The 26,659-nt window shown below is 36.4% G+C and overlaps 1 protein-coding gene across 12 annotated transcripts in view; it reads left to right on the forward strand.

Annotated features, from left to right (window-relative positions):
• Positions 1-26,659, forward strand: part of MIPOL1 (mirror-image polydactyly 1) — a 197,244-nt gene that overhangs the window by 16,468 nt on the left and 154,117 nt on the right. For 2 of the 12 annotated variants that reach the window (XM_040599978.1, XM_040599976.1), the window contains exons 2-4: positions 16,196-16,260; positions 18,006-18,251; positions 20,198-20,277. In XM_040599978.1, the coding sequence (XP_040455912.1) occupies positions 18,169-18,251; positions 20,198-20,277 (163 nt within the window). In that variant the 5' untranslated portion in view covers positions 16,196-16,260; positions 18,006-18,168. Of the gene's footprint in view, positions 1-9,964; positions 10,002-16,195; positions 16,261-18,005; positions 18,252-18,795; positions 18,931-19,390; positions 19,450-20,197; positions 20,278-26,659 lie in introns of those variants that run through there. The other 10 variants (XM_040599985.1, XM_040599983.1, XM_040599988.1 and 7 more) reach the window with 8 other exon arrangements.

Genomic DNA, 26,659 nt, shown 5'->3' on the forward strand with positions numbered 1-26,659 from the left:
TGGTGGGTTGACCCAGGCCAGCAGCTCAGCACCCGCTCAGCTGCTGGCTCACCACCACCCACAGCAGGATGGAGAGAGGCTAGGGAGAGGGGAAATGAGAAAACTCACAGTTCAAGACAAAGACAATTTAATAATCAAAAGAAAAAGAAGAAAGAAAAAACAAATCAAAAAACAAATTGTGCACATAGTCACCACCTCCCACCCACAAGCATTCCAATGCCCAGCTAGTCTCTGAGCAACAGCTGCTTTGGAAGACAAACCACATACCCTTTTCTTGTTTTACTCATGTTTCTATTGCTAAGCGTGATGTTAGATGGTATGGAATATCCCTTTGGCCTTTTGGGTCACCTTTGTCCCCTCCCAACTTCTTGCCCACTGCCAGGCTACTTGGTGGAGTGACGGAGCTGGTGGGAAGCAAAAGCCTTGATGCTGTGCAAGCGCTGTTAGCTGTATTCAGAATACTGGTGTATTATCGGCACTGTTTTAGCCAAAATCCAAAACACAGTACCATGTAGGATGTTATAAAGAAAGTTAACTCCATCCAAACCAGACCCAGAACAAGTAGAAGCATGTTTTTCAATAGTAAAAATACCTTATTTTCTTCTGGAATACGTTACAAAAAGCATTTTGTAAATTCATAGAAACATGCATTGATGTTAGAAGCTTAGCTGGATATACATCTTAAATTTTTGAGGGAGGAACATAAAAATTTATATAAATATCACCTACTTCAGTAAGTGTCAAATTTTTAACTTTTTTAACAACTTTGAAGAAATCTGACTTACATGCAGCATTTGGTCACTACTATGACTTTTCACATATGAATGGAGTTTCATTCAGTGTGTAGGTTTGGCATTAACAATGTATCTTAAGGCATCTTTGGTTTGCTTGAGAATGATTGTGCCCTTTTATTTTGAGGCGTTGTTAGAGTGGTCATTTTTTTGTGTTCTTTGACTTTTTATTTAGTTCCTACCAGAGACAGTGATATTAGCACAAAAAGGAATCTGTAGAAGAATATAAATATTTGACTTGAATGTTTATTAAAACAAGATTTTTCCCTGCTCAAGGGAATGGTTACAAAGTTTTAGCTCATGTTCTTGTTAAAGGAACGTTTTCTTCTGAGAGGAAGGGGCTTTTGCAGGAGAAGTTTGACAGTAAAGCTTTCAATGAAATACAGGGAGAGCTGTAAAGACAAAATGTCCAGGAAATTACATTCCAATGAATGTTTGCCCTTAGATGCAAAAGAGGAGCTTAATAATCTTGTACAAAACGTAAAATGAGTGGTAGAATTAACAGAGTGGGTTTACTGGTCATCAAAAGATAGGGAAAAAAGGCGAGACTTCATGAAACTTGGCCTTAAAAAGTTTTTAAAAAACAAAACACAGAAGCACTAAGTCTTGCACCTGCCAGTGCATGGAGATCATAAAAAGATGACTGATAACAAATGTTTTTCTGTGCTGGATATATCAGTTGAATTTGGCAGTTGCCCTGAAGAAACTGGAGGCCACCTCTTCAGCACCTGATTCTTTTGAGAGATTTTATGTAGTGCCTGAAACATTTAGCAGGGAAGTACAACACTTGGTGAATAGCAGAGGTTGTAGTGAGGTCTGATGTTTTTCACCCAGGGAAGATGATAGAAATGTAGAGCTAGCAATTGTGAAAAGCTTTGAGAAGAGTCACAGCTTCTAGGCTCTGGTTGCATTTTTCTTGATCCAAAAGATCTCAGGTGGTAAGTGAAGCAGATTAATTCCTAATTCTGATATAAGCAGAAGTAATAGATTTTTCTCCTGGCTATATAGCGTACCTCAAAGGCCTATTGATAGTTGCCTATAGCATGAGATTTGGTCACTACTATAGTGTTTTTTGTTAACAGGTTACATTGCTTGTGGAAGGAGATTATGGGAACTGAGTCATTTAAAGAACTCCTGCCAAACACAGAACAAATCATCAGGTTGTGCAGATGCTTGTGATCTTCTGTATCGATTGTGATCTTCTGTATGGCTTGGCTGTAACACAGTAACTGATTGAGAAAGGTCCATTGGTCTTCTGAGGTCTGAGTGGTTTCTGAGTGCGAATGGGGGGGAGATCAGAGAGTAGACAGCTGTAGTCTTACAAGCAAAACTACTTTGACTAAGATTTTTGAACTTTTTATGGCTTAAATTTGCATCTTAGCAGCAGGACTGGGCAAAGGTTTAAAATTCTGAGTTTATCATTCATTCGGACACATAATCTCCCTAGCTCCAATGCAAAGAATCATTCAAAATGCTAATTCTGTGTTCTGGCAGTAAAATATACAAGTATATACTTGCAATCTGACCCATGCCTAGAAACAGGTTTCCAGCTGGGCCAATTACTGCTGATTGTGGTACTCTTTTATAGCAGTAAGGGAAACTAGCAAGGCAAATTGTTCAGCTCATAAATGTCAGTATTAGGCCAATGTGGGTTGTTCTATTCTTAGAAATGTGGTATGAAATTTTAGTTGAACATAAATCAACCAAGAGGGAAATTTACATGATAGCTAAAACATTTACGTGATGTGTGTCTGTGACATGTTGCCTTTTCTGAAAGTTGAATGACTTTGGTGATGGTTTGATTCTTATTCCCCTTTGGAAGTGGGTTGTACAAGCTGGCGAGTCATGCTGGCTTCTCTGTTCAGCTTTGTAAATGCAGTGTGGTTCAAATTGATATAACTGCTCTTCAATCCACCAACGAGCAGTTTTGCCTGTTCTCTGTATCTGAGACACAGATTCCATCCAGGTGGATGTCACAAAATCCTTCTTTCCCTATTTTCTGTTTTGTAGGACAGATTTGAGTCATTATCGCTAGGTTAAGGAGATGATAAAGCACCTCAGTAATCCCCACAGGAACTATTTACAGTCAGATGGAGCAAGGATATTCCCAACTGGGCCTAGATATTGCCAAAGTTTTTGGTGCTTGTATGTGTTTTAAAATAGCCTGAATTCCCCTTCAAAGATTTTTATCTTATTTTACATCGTTTATGTGTCTGTGTATATATTTAAAATAATGTGTTAAGATTTCTAAGAATTTTGCCAGATTAAAACTAGAGCTTGTGGGTTTTAATCAATCCCTAGCTATCTCTTGCAGCACCGTTTCACTGTAGGACTTTTGATCAGGTTTTCTTGACTTTTAAAAAGCTATTGAAGAATGCTTGTACCTATTTTTGTATAGAATATGCTGATAATATGAAAAAAGATACTACTAGAATGTTTTCCTGACTCAACAATGTATTTAATTGCTTTGATAACAGGTAAACAATTTTATATTTTTATATATGAATAGGGCTTAGATAAGCTGCTTTAATGACTTATTGTTTGTATCTTATAATTTTATAATTAATTTGGGAAGTAATAGTAATTGTTTTTATTATAATGTTTTTTGTACTGGATGTAAATTAATCACCCAAGTACAGTGTCAGCATGAATTAATCGTGCAAGCAAGCCAAATGGCTATTTCATTGTTTTAATGAAATGGCAAGAGTTTGAGAATATCTTTTGTCTTAATCGATCAGCCAGAATCCATTGGAAAAAGTCTTAGAATGTTTAAGGTAATGGGAAAAAAATTGCTTTCAGTACATCCTACAGAGATCCTGTTTAAAACAGATGACAGTCTGTCACATTCAGTAGCACATCAGTCATCAGATTTATTCTAATTCCTTAAGCTGAACATTTCATTCAAGCTTGTAGATTGTCTTGTCAAGCTACCAAAAGCCTCATAGCTTTTCTGTCAAGCATAGAGTTGCACCAGCAGTTCACAAATAAATGCTAAGCTGCAAAAATATTGTTTATTTTCTTTAACCTTTTCTTCAGTTAACTACAGTGTTCTTTCCTCTTATTTTCACCACATGCATTTCTCACAAGGTATTCAAGGGACTACATCCTAAACATGCCCCATCCTGACCACAGCCACTTCAGACCAAGGGCCACTCATTTTGGGATGTGTTGTTTTTACTGTAGCAGTCTAGACCACCGTGGTTATGACATTCCTCCTCTAATCACAAAGGCCCAGTGAGCAGCTTCGTTTGCTGCACGCATGAAGGAATCCCACTGCCGGTGCTCACGCGGCACTGGTGTGGCCAGTCTGGCTTTGTGCAGAGTGGCCGTGGTTGTGGATTTCCGCTTGCCTTGTATAGAAAGTGGCAATTTTGCTGTCAGCCCATATAGCTGTGCTGTTCTTCATATTTATCAAAATATCTTTATGATATTTTTTCATGCTTTACCTTGTACGTTTGTGTACAAGTAGCATGGCTGAATTGGGCTCCTTGCTTTTGTTGCGCATCTGCCATATTGGAGAAAGGAAATTTTTCTTGTGATTTTTTTTTTCCCTTCATTTTTTCTTGCATGACCTTCTGTAATTCTGAGCCTTTTGCTTTTCTTAAAAGAAAGCTTCCATGTAAAGTGTAGCACTTGTATACCAAGTATACCTGAGCCCGTGCAGTACTGAAAACTTGAGACACAGCTAACTTTCACTGAAGTCAACATATATATGTCTAAGGTGGTAAAACATTGGGAATGGTTAGTTGAAATGATATTAATTAATTGTGCTAAGAAAGAAAACAATTAGGGTGGTGCATTTGTATAATTTATATTTAAGCCCAAAAAAATTGCTCAGTAAAGTGATTTTTCGTGAACCACTGAAAGGCTCATGGCCAGGTTAGATCAGTCTCTGTATTAAACTAGTAATGCTGTGGTATTCAATGTAAAGTTGTGCCTGCCCTTTGAAAAGACTTACTTGGTTATCTTTTTCAGTGATTAAAAAAAAATATTAACAAAGAAAATCTAAACTGTATTGTGAATTTTTCATAGCCACCAACTTCAGAACTCTAATTCTTCACTGTAACTTGTGATTTCTTCTAATATGTGGTTGTCTGTCATTTACACGCAGTTCTACGTTTTCTGTCCTAGTCTGCTGGGTTTCTTCATTATAAAATCATGTTATTTCTTTATACTTTTTTTTTGTCTGCTAAATGGCCAATATGCTCTTCTAGCAGCCTTATTGCTTGAATGGATATTCTGAAAGAAACATTGTGCATGTCTAAAAAGGAACTGTGGGGTTGAAGCCCTAGATAAAATTAAAGCCTGAGTATATATATATAAAAAAATTGTTAAAATGTCAAGATAATGAAAACCCAGGAAATAAATTATGCCTATTATTAATTTTGAATTGTATTCAAACATAGAAATATGTAGCATAGACAAAAGCTGGTTACAGAAAGATAAAATTCAATTTTACACTAGGATAATTGTTTTATGTATTTTACATTTATTTATAAGATCAGATAAAGATAAAAAATTAAAGATCAGATTGCAATTCTCAATATAAATCACAGTATGGTCCTGATGAATGCCAAGGTCAGTAAATGGAAACCCCTTCACCTGCAAAATACATTACTGTGGAAAATACTAAGTGAATAAAATGAAACCGATAAGCACCATCTTTCTTACTATACATTCTTTACTTGCATGATAATGTTAGAGCTTTCAGTATTTTTCATTTTCAAAGGAGGGAAGAGGTATTACTGCTCTCAGCAGCCTCCTGTATATTACCTGTAGCCAAATTAACATGTCTTTGTTAAGGAGTGGTTGAGAATGGGACTGTTGTTGCAATAAATTTTAAGAAATTAGATTGGTCCTGTTCAAAAGGCTTCGCATGTGCTGCAGATGTAGGTGGTGGGATCCAAGTGCTACGTAGATGATGGAGCCCATGATTTAAGAATAGATTTCTGTAATAAATTGCTTCATATCAGGAGCATCTTCTGTCAGGGAGGCTGATTTTGTCTACAGTTGGACCTCTGTTGTGTCTTGAAGAGAAGGAAATTTAACAATTTTTTTCACTTTTGGCAGGACAAAAATACGAGTTCTAGGTCCTCACAGAGAACACATGCCATTGATTATTTTGACCTGTGAGGTGGTGGCTCAGTCTCAGGTACCTCAGCTGACTGCCTATGCCAGTCTGAACTAAAGAAGACAACATCTAAGTAACCAAATTGCAGGCTGAAAATTGAAACCTGTAGGTAGCTAAGTGAAATGACTAGCACTCATCTCACCACAAATATTTAAGCTGTAACAAGCAGTGACAGGTTTTTCCATATGTAGTGTATTGGAGCCTTTGAGTCCTAGGGTGATAAGAAATAGGCTTCTTTACATGGCATCTGCTTCACAAAAAGTGTTAATAGACCTGACAGGTATTTTGTCAAGCTGGACATCTTTCAGAAGTGTTGGCTTCCAAAACATGCCCTTATCAGCTGCCTTTATTATACAGAAACAGTGAGTTCTACAGCTGTAGCTTGTTACAGACTCCAGGTTTTCTGGGCTTCGGTCAAAGTACCAGTGTTACTGAGGTCAGTAATTAGCCACTGTTACCTGAGTTAGATCATGTCAGAGAGCGGCAGCAATTGAGTAGTGGACTCAACAGCCCTAGGGTGTTGCTCTGGTGTCACTGAACAGCTCTTCTAGGTAAGCACTGGGATTACAAGTGGGGTTTTGTTTTAGCTTGTAACTTGTTCTGCTTCAGCAAAGCAAAGGCCACTGCAGCAGGGCCAGGATTTGATCGTTGGTTTGTCAGGTAGGCCTTAAGGTACAGGGGTTTGTGTACCAAATGGTGTGACAAGTATGAAGTTCTACTATAGCGCCTGGTAAGCTTCTGCACAGGCAGTAGCTCAGCAGCTTTCCTTTGCTGGGCTGGTGATGAGAGGGCCAAGGTCTGCCTCTCATGTGACCGGGCTTTCTTTCTGAATGGTAAAGATCAGACTGCAGGAAGATGGATATGGAAATACCGCTCCCTGTGAGAGCAGACTAATCTTCTGGGTTTTGATACGATGTGATTTCTTTCAGGGTCGTAATGAGGCCATTTCTGATGCAATACAGCTGTGAAAGGGCACTAGTGGACCCAGTCCACTAGTTCATTCGTGGCACCCCAACAGTATAAAAGAAAGGAGCGCCTATGAAGGATTCCTTTGTCATGAATGCTATGGATTAGGATGCAATAGATGTTTCAAGAGACTGTTATCCTAGGATGTGTAGTCAACAATTTAAGGGCATTTAAGTTAGTTTTTCTGCACTACAGTAGCATAAATGTAGTGTGATACAGCTTGGGAGCGAGCTTCAGTTTCTTGCTTTATGGAGTCAGAATTTGATGGTAGCAGGAATGAAGACAGTTGTGGGGTGTACCACTTTCTCACACTACTGAAGGTGACTGCTCTGCAGGTGTACAAGGTAACTAATTAAAACAGTTTCCCCTTGAAATATAATTCTGTTCCTCCTCTTCACTATCCAGTGGTAGACTAATATTTGTCTCCAGAATGTTTTTCTAGGATCTGAAGTGGAATTACAGGATCTGAAGGTTACTAAATATTAGGCAAAAATTATAATTCTCTTCATAGTTTAAAAGTATCTTGTATCTTTCATATTTCAAAAACTCTCCTGGATGTAAAATTCTTTTGGCAAACATTCACTGTCTTGCACTTGTGAGAGAAAACTTACTAAAAACAGCTTATGCTGCTATCATACTGAGGTTCCCCTCCAGTTGTATCTGCCCAGTAGCTTTTCTATTTGGTGTAACATATACTTCCAAATTTATCTTAAAAGTTACCAAAAAAAAAAACCAAACCAGATACTTTATTGAGAACCAATTTAGTATTACATATTATACTTTCCAGTAATACAGCCATTCAGGTCATTACAGAGATAAGGGAAATTGAGTTGTTTGTACATCTGCAGCTCTTAAACATGTAACACAAACAAACCAGTGATGGACCTTTTTTTAAAAAAAACCTGTAATCCTGTGTAATACAACTCTATGTAAAAGTGTCACTGTTTACGAATATAGGAATGTAATGCTGTAAATAAAAGAAAAATTTTATTCCAGCTACTATAGAAATTCGTTCAGACTAATGTTAAAATCCAGTTGTAAAGAAGTTCATAAAGAAAATCTAATATTATCCAAAATGTTTTGAAACAAACCTGTATCTCATCTGATTTAAAGAAAAAAAAATATTGGAGAATGAGTTTGCTAGTTATAGGGTCTCCGGACTTCTCAAATGTCTTGAGAAACAGGTTTTTAGGGAGGTGTCTATTGAGGATGTCTGAGAGTAGGTCTCTTTTTTTTTTTTCAACCTGTCCTGAAAGCACTGTGGAAAACCTTTTAAGTACTAAACTACCTTTTTCAGCTTTTTTCTTTTAGTGAGTTTTTTTATCTGTGATAAAACCAAAAATAATCTTACACCTCTAGTGAAGTTCAGTGTGATGAGTAAATTGAACTTACTTAACTCTTTTTCAGGCAGGAACAGCATATTGTGAAAAGTTAAGTTATGGTGAAAACTGAAACCTTTCCATAGTACCTCTTTTCCCAAGCTGTTGTGCTCAGCAGATGCACAATCCAGCTAAAGACCTAAGTACAGTGAAGTACATCCTTTAGATAAGAACACAAGAGGCCTGTGACTTCACTGGCATAAGTTTTTACAGACTAAAATAATTGATTAGATGTTGTAGCTTTAAAGTCTTGAAGAAATTAAAAGAAGAATATTGAAGATCACTGTAAAAACAGTGTCGAAGTGGCATAACTTTGTTGAAAAATTATGCCTTTTTTTACGTTAAAGTCTGAACACGTTAAGATTTGCTGTTGACAGGAGAGAGTCATGAAAGCATAACATTGAAGCAGAGTTGTCTTCATTCAGAAGACCTTCTCCCTCCTTTCCTCCCGGTTTGACTGTGAATTAGGAAGCTATTTAGGAGTTATTTCTAGTGCTGTGATTAGGCACGGAAGCCATCCTAGTGCACATACCTGACTTTGTCAGGTTGCTCCCTCAACACGAAAGGAGAGGTAAAGCTCCGAGTCTACAAGTCTTACAGCTTCACAGTGTCCGAGAAAGTCTTCAGAGTTGTTCTATTTGAACTGTTGGCCAGATTTTCCCTTGTGTTTTATCTATACTTCTGTAGCTATAAAGTCTTGTTTTCTTGAATTTTTTTTATTATTTTTTTTTTTTTAGTGATGCCAAGCAATGCAACATCTGGTAAGCAAGCTCGAACTGTTCAGCATGATTATGTGCAGGAGAAATCAGTCATCAAAATAAGCCTAGGTTTCAGAAGTGCTAAGGAAGTATTTTTCCTCCTTCATCTAGTAAGTGGATTTAGAGCTCCTTTGCTCTGTCCAGGAATAACTGGTATGGGCCAAGATTCAGCTGCTGTCCCAGCTCTCTGCAACCTCACATAATTTCTTCTTTTCACCTCTGGTGTCAAGTGTTTTGGCAATGAAAAAATGAATGTAGCTTGATGAATCAAGGAACAATGAAAGCAAGATAATATGAATTTATGATGAGGTTGCAAGAAAGAGGAGAACATCCATCTGTTTCTTTTTACAAAAACCTGAAGAAAATAATTTTGCTGAAACTGGCTAGATAATCCTAGGTCTTGAATTTTTCCAGAATTTCCACACACCTCAATTTGTCTGTGTGGAAAGACTGTTTTTAAGGCTCAGAACCCTCCAATAAGAACTATTTCTGTCAGTTGTGTAACCCTCAACTTATATGAACCTCTTTGTAGTTTATGTTCTCAGAGGAATTCTTTAAGGCTTCTGTGGTTTTGGCTGAGTAATGTGCTTACTAAGAGTTTAAAATGACCTTTCTTCAAAACCTAGTAAAGAAATGTTTTTTAAAAAGTAAGCCTGTCCAGCTGCTTTATTCCCTGTGTTGTATATCATTATAAATGATGACGAAATTGAGGAATAAGGATGTTCTATGTATTCAAGCGCATATTTAAAAAAAAAAAAAAGCTGCACTATTTTGTTGGTTGCACAAGAATAGAAATGAGAGAGCTTTCATTATGGATGATCTGACAGTTCTGCCTGGGCTTAGAGTTGTCCTGCACCTCTCTTTGGAAGACTTCTTGTCTTTTGAGTTTACCATTGTAACTTCCAACATTTCAGATAATTATTTTTTTTTCTGCAATAGGCATTTCCTTCCTACTGGGTGAAGGTGACTTTTTTTGGTAAGTTTCAGCTGCAAGAAAGTTTTGAATATTTTCCAAAGGTGGGTTAAAGGATAAATATTTCTGTTTTCCCTGATGTAAACAAAAATACTGCAGCAGTTTCTTTGGGAAGCTGGTATGCTGTCGAGTTTTGCAGTGCTTTCTTAAAATTTGGCAGAGAGATCAATCCACTGTCAGAAATGTTTGTGATAATGTGACTGATGATCTAAACTTCTGTAACTTTAGCTAATGCCTCCTTTTTGCCTTTTTTGTTTTTGTTTGTTTGTAGTTTTTCTTTCCAGCTGCCTGGCACTAATTTGGAGGCAGTGGTGACTCCCCTTTAATCTTGTACAGTCCTTTGTTGGTGCAAGACCAGGAAGCTGTGCAACTCCATTGTGCTGAATGTTTGCAGGTTTAGCTTCTTAAATTTTTAGCTTCCATTTAAATTCTGGATATTCTCAACAGACTTCATTCCATTGTCTTGTTTCTGGTTCTCATTGAGTTCTGGCCTGCCTCAGAATATCTGATTCTTGTCTGATGGTCCAAGACCATTTCTGGATGTGTAGCTTGCTATTTTAAATTTTGCCTAGCTTTCAGTTTTCTTTGATATTGCAATGAATTTCAGGGAAGCATCTGGGTTATGTTCCTAAAAGCACTAGCCTGCTAATCATACCTAAATAAGCAACAGCACATGATAGGGCATGTTATATATTATACATGTTAAACATGCTGTAAGATGCACAGCTAGTGCATAGGTGCTGAAAATGCTCTGAAATGTTATTAAAATGTAACAGACAGACTCATAGAATCATTTAGGTTGGAAAAGACCTTTAAGGTCATTGATTGCAACTGTTAACCCAGGACTGCCAAGTCCACCACTAAACCATCCCTGTCCCTCAGTGCCACAACTACACATCTTTTAAATATGTCCAGGGATGGTGACACAACCACTATGCTGGGCAGCCTGGTCCAATGCCTGACCACCCTTTTGGTGAGGAAATTTTTTGTAATGTCCAATTTAAACCTCCCCTGCCATAACTTGAAGCCATTTCCTCTTGTCCTGTCACTTGTTACTTGGGAGAAGAGACTAACAGCCACCTCGCTACAACCTCCTTTCAGCTAGTTGTAGAGAGTGATAAGGTCTCCCCTCAGCCTCCTTTTCTCCAGGCTACACAACCCCAGTTCCATCAGCTGCTCCTCAACAGGACTTGTTCTCTAGACCCTTCACCAGCTTGGACACTCTTTGGACACATGTCCTGAAGTGTGCCATTCCTCTGTAATTTCCCCCACTTGTTGCTTACAGGGATGAAGTTACTACTCACAGTCAACAAACACACTCTGTACTGCATTTAGTTGCTAGACTTATTAAAAAAAAAAATCAGAAGTTGAGGAGAGACTATATGTTTAATGCCTCAGAACATATGTCTGAGCAATACTGTATGTTCCAATGTTCTTACTGCGTACAGGCATAGTTTAGGGAGCAATTATGCTTTTAGTTGAAGGATACCTTTCTTTTCAGATAGTCATTTAAGCAAATGACAGCCTAGTTAATTCTTTTATAAAGAACAAATCTGGCTGATCTGGAGTCAGTGTTTTATCTCTCTGCTCTTTTTTAGCTTGTGAAATTCCAGGTGATATGATTCTCTTCAGCTGCTGAATTTGAGTGAATAAGTAATTTGGAGTAGAACCAGTGCATTGGATATGTTGGTTTATGACAGCAGCAGAGGTGCATTTGTGTTTTCATGCTGTTCAAAACAGCCTGACAGATACAAACCGGGTGCAGCTGTACTTCCCTGTGAGAGACCGACAGGCCCCTCAGTCCCCACACACAGGACTGGATCTTGAAAGGTGGGCACATTTCTGACAGGCCTCTGCATGTTCAGTGCTCATGGTAGTTCTTCATCAGGCTCCAATATCCACACTGTTTGTAGCCTTTATGCTTTTCTTTTTCAGTGCATTTGCTGTCAGGGAAAATGGCACTATTTGAAGGTACTTTCAGGAATGTGAGCTGGCTGGATAAACTGAGTTTTTCCGCTTCCTTGCGGTTCATTGCCTCCTTTTCCTCACTAAGTCCCTGTTTTGATCTTCTTTCTTTCTGTGAAGGCAGCCAAACAGTTAAATTGGAATGCTTTTGGCAGAAGAAATATAATTTCTGCTTAATGCTGTTACTTATACTAATGGTTTATGAATCTGGCACCAAGTTACTGCTTCTCATTTTTATGGGCATATAATGTTCTGTGACTTTATTTGTGCTTTTATGGTAAAATCTAGGCTAGCAATTTTTGTGATAAAAAAAATTATGATTTGGGAATTTCAAGATACTGAATACACTATACAATGAATTTTACAAACGTAAGCACTGTAGACTCAAATGTTTTTTGAATAGTTTCCATCGTTAGCTTTGGAGCTCTTCCATCACAGCAACTTTTTCTTAAGTTTTGGAAGGAGATGGATTTTGTGGGGCCTGAGACAAATGCTTTCAGAAAGGCTGGTGAGACATCTGTATCAGTGGTCTGGTTTTGGTTTACTGAAGGATGGTGTGCAAACTAGCATTTGACATTTGGCCCGATGTCACATCATCCAGTCATGTTGCAAACTGGAAAAAATGGGGTGCTCAGGGCAAGTGGTGCTCAAAAAGGTGTGCTGATGCTGCTGTTGCACCGTTTCCACCCTGTTGGCATTCTGCCTGTCTTACCACATAAGTCATCCTTGGCTATGCCTCACTGATGTTTTTTTGTTGATCCCCCCAGTCCCCGGCCGCCTGCTCTACTGCCCTACCTTGTAAAGCAGAAAGCAACCCAGAGTTTAGTGTATTGTAGGAATGCTAGTTCTGGTGATGTTGTTTTGCAATCCTTAGAATAGTAAGTATGCAGGAAGTGACCTGTGAATATCATCCAATTTACACCTCTGCTCAGAATGGGGCCATCTACACAGTTAGATCAGGTAGCTATATCCAGATGAGTTTTGCCCATCTCCAGCAATGGAGATTCTGTAACCTCTGAGCAACTTGTTCCAGTGACCTTCCTCACTGTGAAAAATCTCTTACCCCGAACTCTTAAATTTTTCTGTGTTACAACTTGTTTCCAAGAGAAGAATCTGTCTCTTGTCTTCTCTATATTTGCTCACAAGGCAGCTAAGACCCAATAAAATCCCCCTTTATTCTTCTTTCCTTAAAACCAACTCAACTCTCCTCTCGATTCTTCATAATTAATGTGCTGCAGACCCCTAATCGTCTTGATGACATTCTGGTGGACTTGCTTCAGGATATCCATGAGAGGGTCAGATTGGATACAGCACTTCAGATGTGGTCTCACAAGTGCCAGATAGAGGGGATTAATCACTTCCCTTTGTCTGATGGCTATGATCCTGTCAATTGAGTGTAATTTGCAGGTATCCCTCACTGCCATGTAGTGCTGATTCTACTAAAATATTCTATGAAACGTTCTTTTGGCTCTGGATAAGACAACAGCTAGTTTAAAATATACATATTTATCCTTATCCTTAAAGGCTATGAAAATCATGATCTGGTTGTAAACTGGTTAGAAACAGAGATCTGGCTGCCTACGTGAAATGTAATACTTGAGTTTATAAGACCAGAAGTGTTTAGAACAAAGCTGTAAACAAAAATGGCTAAATGAATTGGCCATTCCACACTTGACCAAAGCATATCATAGTTTCATTATTAGAGTGAAAATAATGTTAATAGCGGTGTGACAGGAAAGCTGCTTCACAGAATGCACACCAAGATGAGAAAAGCTGGAAAAAAAGGAAACAGCCTTTGACAAGATCCTCTGTGGTTTTCTTTACATTTCAAAGAGGTGCCAGGCAGGGAGAGAAGGAAAAGGCATGTATTGTCAAAGAAAAGACAAACTAAGGCAAAAGAAAAGAATGGAGGACAAAAGACAGCTAAAAACTGGAGAAGAAGAGAACAGAGCAGGCTGAAGATTGTTTACTAAATAAAATACAAAGGAAGATCATTATCTTGGTTTTTAGTGAGGGAGAGAGAATAAAAGAGGGGAGAAGAGGTAGGGGCAGTCGGTGATCTAATATGCACATAAAACACTTCTTGGTAAATGTAAAGAGAAAATTGAGCCTTGGGGAAGCTGAACTAATAGCAGAAATTAGGGAGAAAAAATAGAGAAGTACATGTCCTTTATCCAATTCAATTTAATTCAGATATAGGTAAAACATATTGTGAACAAGTTGAAACTGCGTTTTTATGCCTCCTTTCTTGCCTTTGTCAAAAACATGACATAGAGAATGAACACTTTTTGCCGTAGTATATGCTATCATTAAAAGAATCAGATGCAAGTTCTTTGATGAGAATAAGAAAGTTTGAACATGACTGAGCTCTGGGAACATGTTTTTATCAAGCTTCCAGATAATGCAGTATTTTCTATAAAGCAAAATCTTGAAGTCTTTATAGCAGTGCTGGAGTTTTAAATTTGAAGTACTAATGCTGCATTCATCCACTTATGGGGTAAATCCATTTGCCTATGTTTTACATTCTTTTAACAAGAAACAGAATATTTTGCATGATCTACTTGTATTTAAAAGCATATAAAAGTAATAGACTACAATAAGTACCTCTAATCAGATATCAAAATATATTTCATTTCACAGCTTTCAATATTCAACGGATGTGTGTTATTCCACATTTGACAAATACAAGAAGCGGCTATTTCAGTTGTTCTTTGACTAGCGTTTTAATGACCGCTCAAAGCTAATTTTAAGTTATTTTGGGTTACCTTAGCTTTCTGATTTGCTATAAAGTTTCTTTAGGTAGAGAGAAATGTGACACTTGTGGAATGTATCATTGCATCAAAACTTGACATCCGCCTAGCCTAAGACAACTGTCTGTTCCCTAGGGAAATGCTTCTAGACGGTAGGGTTTTTTTAATTTAGCTTGCCCTAAGCAAAACATTTCAGGATATTTTAGGAGATCCTGTAATCTAATTAATCTTACGAAAATAATACTAAAATTATTCTTTATTTGCCTATGCATAAAGTTACGGTGTTCCCTGCCTTACATAGCTCCATCCCTGCACTGTGAATGGCAACTGCCAACTGCATCATTTAGGGGGACAAAGACTGGCTTGGTGCTGTGCTGAGGGGTGGTGGGAACTGGTCTCTTGTTCCAGCAGAGCAGGGCAGGGAGGGTAGCCCTCCTTGTGGGGAAAAACTGTCCCAAGACAGTTTTGTGAAGAAGAGGTGAATTTGGTCGACACCAGCAAGCATTTGCCTCCTGTCACAGCGGCTGAGGCCACGACTCAGTAGTTGTCTTCAAAACCTATCAAAGCGAGACCCGGGGTTTGCAGTCATCGGGCTCCATGTGGAAGGGTCTCAATAGCCTTTTCCATTCCCGAGGAGGGGGAGCCAGTAACTGAACTGCAGCTTAGAAGGTGGACTTCCCAGTCTCCTGCCCAGGGAGGGAAAGCACTGGCAGCTACAGCAGGCTGTCACTAATCCAAACACCCTGGGTCAACATCACTGTTCAGATGGTTGGAAGTTCGTGGTGTTGTGGGGTGCTCCCTTCTATAACACATTCTGCAGAGACTCCAGATGTTTTTTTTTCTTCTGAATGTGGAAATACAACCAAAGCTGTAATAAAAGCTATTCAGAACTGCACAAGTAAAGCACTGAATACTTCCTACCTTGCAGATATATGGTTTTTTTATATACCTCTTGATTTTGTTTAATTCCTATTAAGTGTTTGTGTTGAGTAATTCTGGAATGCCATCCTTATGAATAAGCCATTATTTTGTTTAGGATTTTTTTTTCCCCCTCCTAAAATCCATTCATATTTCAAAGTACTGGAAGGCAGAATATTTTGATGGCCACCTTTGCAGAACATATCCCTGAATGAATGAGGAAATAGTAATTTTAGTTAGCACTATATATAAACACAACTGAAGGCAGTGCAGTGAGCTTAGTTTTCCATTTTTATCTGTCATAGATGTAAATAGTTCAAGCATATAAGCATGCAAAGAAGTTGATAGTTTGAAACTGTGACTGCATGTGTCTTATAGGATAATGTTAAAATCTCCTGTGTGCTTTGATATGACATTCTCTAGAAAAAGATTGGTTTAGCTGAGGTATAAACCGATTAAAAGTTAATGCTGTTTTTCACTGGGCACCCATGCTAAACTAGAAGGTTCGTGTATTTCATATGTATGCTTATGTAATTAAGCATCCACTAATTTCTTTCTTTTTAGGAAATACTTCTGCAAATCAGCACTTCATATATGAAGAGTTAAGATCATATCATTTGTTCTTTAAGGTAAGGATAAGGACAAACATTATTATTATTATTTTGTAATAGGTTCTTAATCCTTTGTTCTGTGAAGTGTTGACGCTTTCATTAGAGTTAAAATATGTTGCATGTTTACAAAAAGCCTGAAATCTCAATATGTGGTCCTATAAATTTTAATTATTTGAATCATTAGAACATCTAATTTTTTGCCTAAGAGTACACGAATGTACCATTGAATCTGTTTTTTAAGGTTTTTTTCCAGTTTAATGTCTGAATCCAAATTCATAAAGAGTTGGAAAAATGAGATGTCTGAGCTATAGGATTCACAGGGATTTTATATGAAGCCTATTTAATCAGGATAACACTGTTATTAATATTCATAAAGTCAGCTGGAACACAAATGACAGACTATGGAGCCTAAAATTTTTTACTTGTGAATTTATTACAAGCAGCTTAAAAAATTAATGGAATTTAAGTAAAGTTGACCAAAATGAAAATCTTATGTTAGCAGAAAAAATCTTTATTAGAACTTTCTCTAAGACCATCTTGCATTGATATCTTTGACAGATTTCATTGGTACTTAAAGAAGAAAGATGCATGAATGGTCATTTAAAAGGATTTAAACGCATTGGCACATTAATTTTTACATGAATAATAAGTAGTTTCCAAAAGCAATTAACTTACAGTGTACAAGATTTGAATAGAAAAATAGGACTGTGACATGAAAGGGCAAAGCAAATGTGCTGTACATTTTAAACTTTTAATAATATGACTTCTTAAAATAACTTATTTCATTTCCACAGTAGGTAAAGTAACAGTGAAGGTATTTGTGTACAGCTTGGGTTTGTTTTGCAATATACCAAGATCTGGAACAAAGAAATATTTTGATGGCAAAGTGCTATTGGTAAAGAACATCTTCAGGCTTTTACAGTGATCAGGTGCTTTTGAATTGAGCTTTCTTACAGTCAGTTTCTGCGTGGAAAATAGTCATATACTGACCACAGCATGTGATTTTTCTCCCATGCTGCTGTATGCAGCGCTGGGAAGCGTTTGTTACTTCTGTGAAGGGCCAATTAAGTAGATCTGGAATTTCTTTTGTTAGTAGGAAGATACTGGTTGATTTATATTCATATTTGTAGGTGGTTTGGCATTTAAATATTTAGTGTGAATTACTATTGCATATTATATTCAACAAATAAGGACACTTTTTTTTTTTAGCTTTCTTTGCATGATGTTCAAGTAGTAGTCTTAACACTAACACAGGTTGAATAAATAGATAGCGAATAAGGAAATTAACTGTAGATTTAAAATTAATTCTAGGTTCTGGGTTACAGTTCCATTTTGAATATTCATATTTTGTCTTGGTCTATCAGTATACTTTATTTTAGCCTCCAGCTTTAATTTCTTCTTATCATTAGACAGATTGATTATTAACAGATTGTCTTCAAATGAAAGTAAAGAAAAGCTTTAAAACGATTGTATTTGATTTTTCCAATGATTCCTCCTGGGAAAACATTCCTGGCTAGCTTCTACTTGTTGTTGATGTGGCAAAGTTTAACACTATCTGAATAATCATGGTTCGGTCGGTTTTGGTTCTAAAAATACCTTGTGTTTGAAACACCTACTGTAAGGGTACATCTTGAGTGATATGTAAGTGTTGTGCATAAGTTAGATACCTGTTGCACCTGTTGTGTTCGGAACGACAGATGTACATACTTAATATATGGATATTTTGTTGTTCTGTGTACTGACATTTTTAATTCTAATAACAGGGAAGGTATACTGCAAATCCTAGGCAGGCCCAAAAGGTCCTCCTGTTTGACTTTGATCGATAGGTTGCCTTAATCTGATATCAACAATGTTTCTGTATGTGTAAACCAGAAAATGCCTATTAATTAGCCGAACATATTTCACCTATGAAGACAAAGTCGTTAAATGAGCCTCTTGACTTCTGTCTCCAATTATTCCGGTGCCATCATCTATCATTTCCAGCAGAGGGCAGCATTTTCCTACATCAGGTACATGAAGGCACATGCCCTGCTTAGACTGTCAATGTTTCTTGTAATTACTCCCAGTATATTTGTTGCTTGCTTATGAATTAACTTGCATTTATGGAACTAAATCATTCCAATCATTTAATTACACCTGAGGAGCTGAACTATAATTGCTTGCTTCCAACTAGGATCTGATATGGCTTGAGCAGTATTAATTTGGTGTTTACTTTTCTGAGTGCTAAAAGCATTAAAATGATTGTGCAATGGGATTACATTTTACTAATTGCTGGCATTCATTAGCTGGGTAAATGGCGAGGAAGAATGACTGTATATTGTGGAGGGATAAAATTATGGTTTTAAATAGTATATTACTAGGCACATTAAGGCCCTAAGACATGTTTTAAAATACTCCAGAGGTTATTAAATACCATATTTTCTTCATGTCTTGCTATATGAATATCTTATTAAAATACTGCAATTATTATGAACCTTTTTGTGCAATATGTAGGGAAATGGCTTCATTGACAGAAACCTATTTCTTGATATTAATAACCTTCTATATTTTCAGCTAATCCAAAAGTAAATGAGGAACTTAGGAAAAGATTGCCAACTCCAAATCAACACAGTTACACAGAATTGAAAAAGAAGCGTGCAGCTTCATTTGAGGGATTCTTGTAAGGAACTCTGTGTTCTGTGATATGAGGTGAAGTTGTTATTTTTTGTTAAGACCTAAGCACATCAAATCACACACTTTTTTTTTATCATGCACCTTTATAATTAACAACAAATATAAATAATTCCTGAATGCTTAATGTGAATGTTAGTGTCAAATCTTAAGTGTTTGCACAATTATTATACTTTTTTTAATAATCTTTTATATAATCTTTAATAATGTTTTTAAACATCTGCTTTTATGGTGTTTATAGGAAAAGCATTTATTCTGTTGCTTTGTGAGTTAGAACATAGGTCTTCGATATAATTTTTATTAATTGAATTTTAAAATGTGTTGTTTGAGTGTTTTGGTGATGGTGGGTTTTTTAACTCTTACAGTTATCAACACAATGTAAAGTCTGCATATTTTCATGATCCAGCCATTGCCTCTTCAAGGCACATGTTGTATCTTTTAATAAAATATAATTGTGCTTATTTTGTATGTTTTTCCTGCTATGTAGTTAAAGATGAAAAAATGTCCTTTTAAAGCACATTTGAAAGAGATGCTTGAGTAACTAATAACGTCTTACTTTATCAGCAAGATTGCAAATTTATTTAGATTTCCTTGAGATATAGTGTATAGCTGATTTTTTTTAAGGAGAGAGCGTATGTTTTAACACTCAAAACATTACCAGATAAACATATTACTGTAGGTCTTATTTTTGGGTATTGAGGGTTTTTTCTTGAAGGTCTTTGATTATATTAAATACTGTGTAATTAACCATATAGTCTGAAGCAATATGTATGCAAATAATAGGATGGATTATTTAGCTGTTTAGAAAAACGTGCAGATTGGAGTGGTCATGGGCCACTTTACCTGTATTTTATCCAGGAAAATAAAGGAAGAGAAAGAATGTTGTGATGTAAAGTGCATACCACCTTCTGTAATAATTGCCAAAGGGAGCAATCTCATTGCCTGCAGTGGGACCACTCAGTATGATTTGGGCTGTTCTCAGTAGCATGTACTTCCAAGAGCAGACTCTAGAACAAGACAACAAACTAATAAATTTTTCCATTAAGGCATTACATGCGAGAGAAAGCTGAACCAAACCATTATACAAATTAGATGTGTGAAGAAAAAATATTTTACTGAGAAATATAATTTAGCACTGACTGTTAAAATACACAGACTTTATTGTGCCATTATAAATATTTTAAAATCATTTGTACTGTAAATTTTGTGTCGACTGAAGGCAGAGTATAGGTGTGTTATAATACATTGTTTCAAGTTTATTTATCCAGAATTTGTTTTATTTTAGCTCTGAAATCTTCAAGCAAAAACTGGACTCGGTGCCAGATCAAACGAGTTCAGAAGAACAAATGGAGAACTGGTCAAAAGGTAAGGACTTTTAAGATATTAATAAGGAACCTCAGGTGTTGTACCAGTGCTAGGCAGTGACTGGAATGTATTTGTTCTTGCCGATATATGACTGACTTTGGAAGAAAAGAAAAAAAAAAAAAAAAAAAGAAAAACACAAACCCACAACCACACACTGTCTTTTAAAAGTATTTGGGGTAACGGGAGAGCAGCTACAGGAATGTATATTATCAGCTTTACTTTTCTTGCCAGTGTTATTTAGATTTTTTTTGTATATAACTTTGAGAAGTCTTATTTAAATTCGTAGTCTGAACATTGCACTTTACTTTCCAACCTTATTTTCTTAATGGGTTAACAACAAATCTGAAGCTGTCTTAAAGAACTTTCTTGGCTATTCACACCTGGCTAGTAGGATTAAGCCATTTACTAGTATTAATGGATTTCTCATTATTACCTCAACTGAATACAGATCGTAGAGTAAGATGGGAGGTAGAGGGGGACTTGGTTAACTTGAAACTTCCAGGGTACATGGAGTTTTCATCTCCATCAGGATGGAAAGATCCTTTTGTATTTAGATGACCAAAATTTTGCTCTCAGATACATTCATTTATGTCTCATGGCAGAAACTTTAAAAAAAAAAAAGGGGGGGGGGAGGGCACAAAAAGCACTAAGTTTAAGAGCATATTAGGTGACTGACTGACTTTACAGAAGAGATTTGTTAGAAAGTGGCTTGTGGCTAGATAATAATGTGCACACTGAAGAAAGGGAAAGACACAGGAAGGAGACCTTCAGTACATCACTAAAGGGTGGATGTTTTTCCAGTGTCTCTGCATAGGTTAAAGAAATAGTGAATAGGTGTCAACATCAAAGATGTCTCCTGTATCAGAGACTGATAGCATCTTGTGTATTGCTTTTTTTAGAATTTTGTACTATGTATTCTTTCTCAAAAGTTAATAAATGTCAAGTTTCTCATGAAGAGTCTATTGTTTATAAGAAAGTAGTAGTACTCCATCTTGCAGATAATACATTTCTTACATATGTAAAAGAATTTGTTTATTATTGTACAAGATAAACTACTTGTAGACCCCTTTTGATTCATGGAATTTTGAGGTGTAACTGAGTGAAGTTAATGTTTTTGAATCATATACTCTGAAAACATAATTACTCATGGTAGAGTAACTTAATGGGGAATTGTATTCTGACAATTTATGTTTTAAATGTGTAATGGCTTAATCAGATCTAGTATTTATAGACCTTTAGGGGTCAGCATACCCTAAGAATGGTTCAAAAGGTTAACTTGTCCCAAGTAGGCAAGTGAATACCATAAACTGATTCTCTGAGAAATATTTTCTGTCTAATTGCTAGAAATGGCGTTCTGCTGCTGCTCACAGATACTTTAAAAACTGGGTATTTACTGTTTCATGTGTATTTTTTTCTGATGCATTGGGTTAATATTTCTGCTGTTCAGAACACTATTTCTTCCAAGCTAACACTTATGTATTTTTATGTCCAATATAAGTTGTTATATAGACAAAAGTAAAATTGTTACACTTTTTTTTTTAGATCAGTCATTAGTAAGTCTCACAATCCTTGGGAAGTTAAAAACAGGGATTACGAATAAATCTCATCATACTGGTTTGTGTGAGGAATTTTGGGGGGCATTAACAATTCATTTACATTTTCTTATCATAGAGATAATAGATAAATTACAGAAAGATAATGTTTGATATGTTTCCTTGGTAGACATTCTGATGCATTTTCTCACTGAACTACTAAATCAAAGCAACTTTTAATTTTCTGTTTAAATGTCTGTGTTGAAATGTGTACCATGTTGGGTTCTGCTTTGTCATCTGTGCTATCTTTCCTTTTTGCGACTGGTACTGTTCTGCGTCTAGTTGTTCCTTGCTTGTAACCTGGAAGTTTAAAAGCTGGTTTTAGAATAACCCTATAATGATTTATTAATGTTTTTATAACATACTGAAATATTGGACATTAAATTATTTGCCAAAAAATAAGGATGATAAAACACATCTAAGATTAAATTCAGCTGACTAGATGAAAATTCAGTCAAGCAATGAGAATTTTTTTTAAAAAACAGCAAAAATATTAGGTACAGAGAAGTGATAGGTTTATGGCAGTTATGTGGGATAATATGTAACCTGTTAATGTTATAAAGTAAAATACTTGAAAGAAAGGTAGTGTTTAAGAAGAGTGTATCTGAAGTGTTTGATAGTTAAGATTTACTTTTTAACTTTCCGTTTGTTTGGAACATAATTTCACTGTGTGGAGTGAAGACATTTGTCCCTGTTCTGGTATATTACGAAGAGTTAAAGAACAGTCAGTGCACAAGGCTTAGTATTTCAGGTTTGTGTCTAATTTAAATATACTATGTATCTCCACAATACCTAGTTTTTAGTAGGAAGACAGTGACTTTTTTCATTTCTCTCTAAGAATACTTGAGAGAATGTGTCAGGAGCATTGGCATCAGGCCAGCGAAGACTCTCTGACTTCCAAATGAAAAATATTCAGGATCCAAGCTAGAAAGCCTAGGATGGCAGTCCATTATAAAAATAAAGTTGTATTGGCAAATAGGCACATATCTTTGTATTGCGGTGGTGGTGGTGGTGGAGGAAGCACGTTGCATCTGGGTGGAGTTGTTACTTTAACAGGGTTTACATGCATGACAAAAACTGCACGAACATTTATACTGTGAAAACACAAGAGGGAACCTGAAACTGGGTGCTTTTCATACTTACATGTACATTCAGAACTTAATGTCAATTTTTCAAAAGAGTTTGCAAGATAGCAAAGTGGTGGGTGTGCAAATACTGGAGTTAAATTTGTGTCTCATTTGACTTATACTATGTACTGTGTTTAAATGGGTGCAGCTATTGGTTCTGTATTGTATAGTCTTTCGCTACTGTGATGTTTTTGCTTGTGTCATATTTCATAGCATCTATGATTTTTAAGGACAGCACAGAAATTAGATGAAGTCTTAGAATATCAAATATTGTTTGGTCTGTTTTGACAACAAAATTATAATTTTACTGACTCCAAAATGAAAAGCCATTGTATAATTATTTTCTGGAATTTCCTAAAACAAGGTAGTAGATTGATTATTTTTAATGGCAAAGTGGTTTGCTTCCTTAAAAGGTGGTTATTATACTTTTCAAACATAGAAATAAATATACATATATTTGTAAACCACTAATTGAAGCATGTATTGAAATATAAGTCAATGAACCACATTCACCTGTAAGAATTTGATGTCAGCTCTTAGTTATGATTCATATAGATGCTTTCACTGTAATTCATTTTTCTTGAAAAGAATGTTCGTGTGGCTTATAAAAAACACTTTTAAAATTGTTTATCTGGAAGCTGTAGTTCAGAGGAGACTCTAGCTTTAAAGAGATGTGATAATGTAGATTGGAACAGAACTGCAGAATCAGCTTGTGCAGGGAAATGTTAAAAGTTAGTGTTTTATCTGGGGGTGAGCTGTTGTTTTCCAGTCTTGCTCCCTTCAGGAAAAATAGAAAACAGATATACAAACCTAATGAACAAGTTAAGTATATATAGCTGGTCAGACGCATGTTCATGTGATAAGCTTATGCATTGACAATTGTCTTAATTGCATTGTGTGTTTGTGCATGCATTGGTCTTGCATGAATGCATGGTGTTTACAGTTAAGAATCTGGCCATAGCTTTCCTTATATTGTCATGGTCATGATGTGTATATGCCAATGTATTGCTTACAAAAATATTTTTTAGTTCCTCTGCTGTGTAGTGAATAATATTCAGGAAATAAAGCCTCCCTAGAAATATTTTTTAATATTTACTTCCATTTATAAAGTTATGACATTTATTGTCACCATCCTTTTTGCATTCATTGTAGTTGAGGCAATGTACAGTCATTTGCATAGGTTAAGTAAAATGAATCATCTTTTTTTGCTAACTTCCTAGAAATGAAACTCCTATTCCTCACCATGTATTTGTAGACTATTTTGAGCAGTAAGTTTTTTCTAGTTATGTAATGATTTTAATATACTTTTTTGTGGGTTTGGTTTTGTAATAGTAATCACGAGGACTGTTTTGTCTGGAATTACTATTGTGTGATTTTAACACACATACACACATGCACAAAGATGAAGGGATAAAGAAAGCGTTGAGAGTGATGTGGTGTTGTAAAGATTTCTCATCTCATGCTCTATCTGGGTCAAAACCCAACTAACTGTAAAGGTGCTGCTCCCCTTCCTCCAGAATACACCCATTGTAGCTATAAACACTCTAAAGAAAATCTGAAGCCCTTCTTCCAAGGCTGTAGTAGAGGCAGAATAAACCATATTTGTCACATGGAATTCTGTTTCTGCTTTTACATGCCTCAACTAGAGATACTGTGAGCCTGTTCTTCCTCTCCTTCCCTCTTTTAGCAATAAGAAGTGCTGTTTACCTAGGAAAGAAAGAAGACCTGGATATTGCACTGATGTGTATGCAGAAGAATCTACGTGATATGCAGAGAGACATTCTTCATGCGTGTGGCTCAATTGATTAGTGTCTTCCATGTGTGTTGTGCTTTCAGCATTGAAATTGCAGTGTGCTAGCTGTCAGAGATTCTGCAAAGTGGCAAGGACAGTTGCAGGTTTCTCTGCACAGTATAGGAGGCAGAAGAGAGGCTGAGAGGCTGAATTTGCATGAGTCAAACACAGAAAGAGTGGCTGGTAACTCTTGAGCAATATTAAGTACAGAAGATGAAAAAAACCTCTTGTATGGAAAAAGAAGGAATAGTGTGCTGTGACTTAGAAGATAAAAAGGAGCTAATGATAACTGAACAGTCATCAAATATTGTCTGGTCTTTCCCATAAATATAATCCTTTCATGTGTATAAATTATCATCTGTCTGTTTTCCATCCCGTTTCTTTTCTTTTACGTTTTGCATTGTAAAATACAGTGCATTTCTGGCCAGGCTGCATGCAGAAAGACTCCTCGTCGGAAGCACAATTAAGTACCCAGTATCTGCCCGACTCATTGGAGTGTTGTGAATATGATTTTGTTAGACCCATTACAGTACACTGAAATGTGTAGTGCCTTATCTGCACTGAGTACTGCAAGTGACAAAGATAGGGAGAATGCTCACCTTGAAGTATTGCACTTTGAATCACACAAGTGCAGCTAACTTCAGAATGTCTTGAAATATGCTTCAGGCAGAGCAGCACTTATTACCGCAGTAATTTTTATGTAGTGCTTTAGAAGACCTAGCACAAATGCCAGAAGAAATTCGTTATTTTCCTCTTTAGAAACCTTCATTGCTTCTGTTTTAATAACAACTAGAATGAAGCTTAAGTTCAGAGCAAAGATATAACAAAAAAACCCAACTTATTAAAAATGGTTCTCCAGGGAGTGCATTGGAGACTCTTATCTTAGAGTTCACCTGCATCTTTAGTAGACCATTTACTCGGAGTAAAGTGTGCGTGGGCAAGATGTCTTACTGGCACTTTATGCAGAGTGGCCTTTCTTCTATGCTGGACACTTAAAATGACAATATTTTTCTTTGGTTCTAAAGCAGTAGTTTTCTGGGATTTTTTTTAGAACTCTAATTCAGCAAAGCCTTAGTTGTTTGTTGGCAATAGGGGAGGTTTAGTACATTTGGATAAGAGAATTTTCACTATAATTAATGGGCATCAGGAAACATGACCCTGCCTAGATAAAAGGGAGTTCTGGATCATTAAGATTTAGATAATGGAAAGGGTTATATGTGAAAAGCAATTGTCTGGTATGACAATAGCAAAAGAGAAATGAGGTGGGAAGGTTTACTTTGTTTTTAGCTGGTTTAGAAAATATAAACACAGCATGCTTAGTAAAACTCTAGCAGACACTATGTTTGGAAATTATGTAATAACTCCATATAGGCTGTAATGATATCCTGAAACCCTGTATTTAAACTAACCTGAATTACAATGAGAGATAAACAGAATATTTACCCATCCCTTATGAGCTGCTGCTGATATGTAAATTTATTCTTCTACTTTGCACAAATATACTTTTGAGCTACTGCTTAAACACTTCAAGGTCCTTAGCCAAACAGTTTTAATGATGCCTCCAGTATTATGAAAGTGTGACATTTGATGAATGCCTTGTATAGTTGTGATATCGGGGAAAGTGTAAACAAAAAACGCACATCAAGTCATCGTGCAACACCTAGATAATTTATAATTTTACTGTTTATATCCATCTTGACATTTTTTATCTGCCAAAGGCAGGTTTCATTTGGAATCTTAATCTGAGATTTATTTGGTGGATCTGGAAATCATAGCTAGAGTTCCCACAGGAAATGGTCCATCTACCAACAGATTAAATGGCAGTCCTGCAGTTGTTAAGGGAGCTCTGCATTTAACACACATGCATACTC

The sequence above is a fragment of the Falco naumanni genome, chromosome 7 (genome assembly GCF_017639655.2).
Source record: "Falco naumanni isolate bFalNau1 chromosome 7, bFalNau1.pat, whole genome shotgun sequence".
Taxonomy (NCBI): Eukaryota; Metazoa; Chordata; class Aves; order Falconiformes; family Falconidae; genus Falco; species Falco naumanni.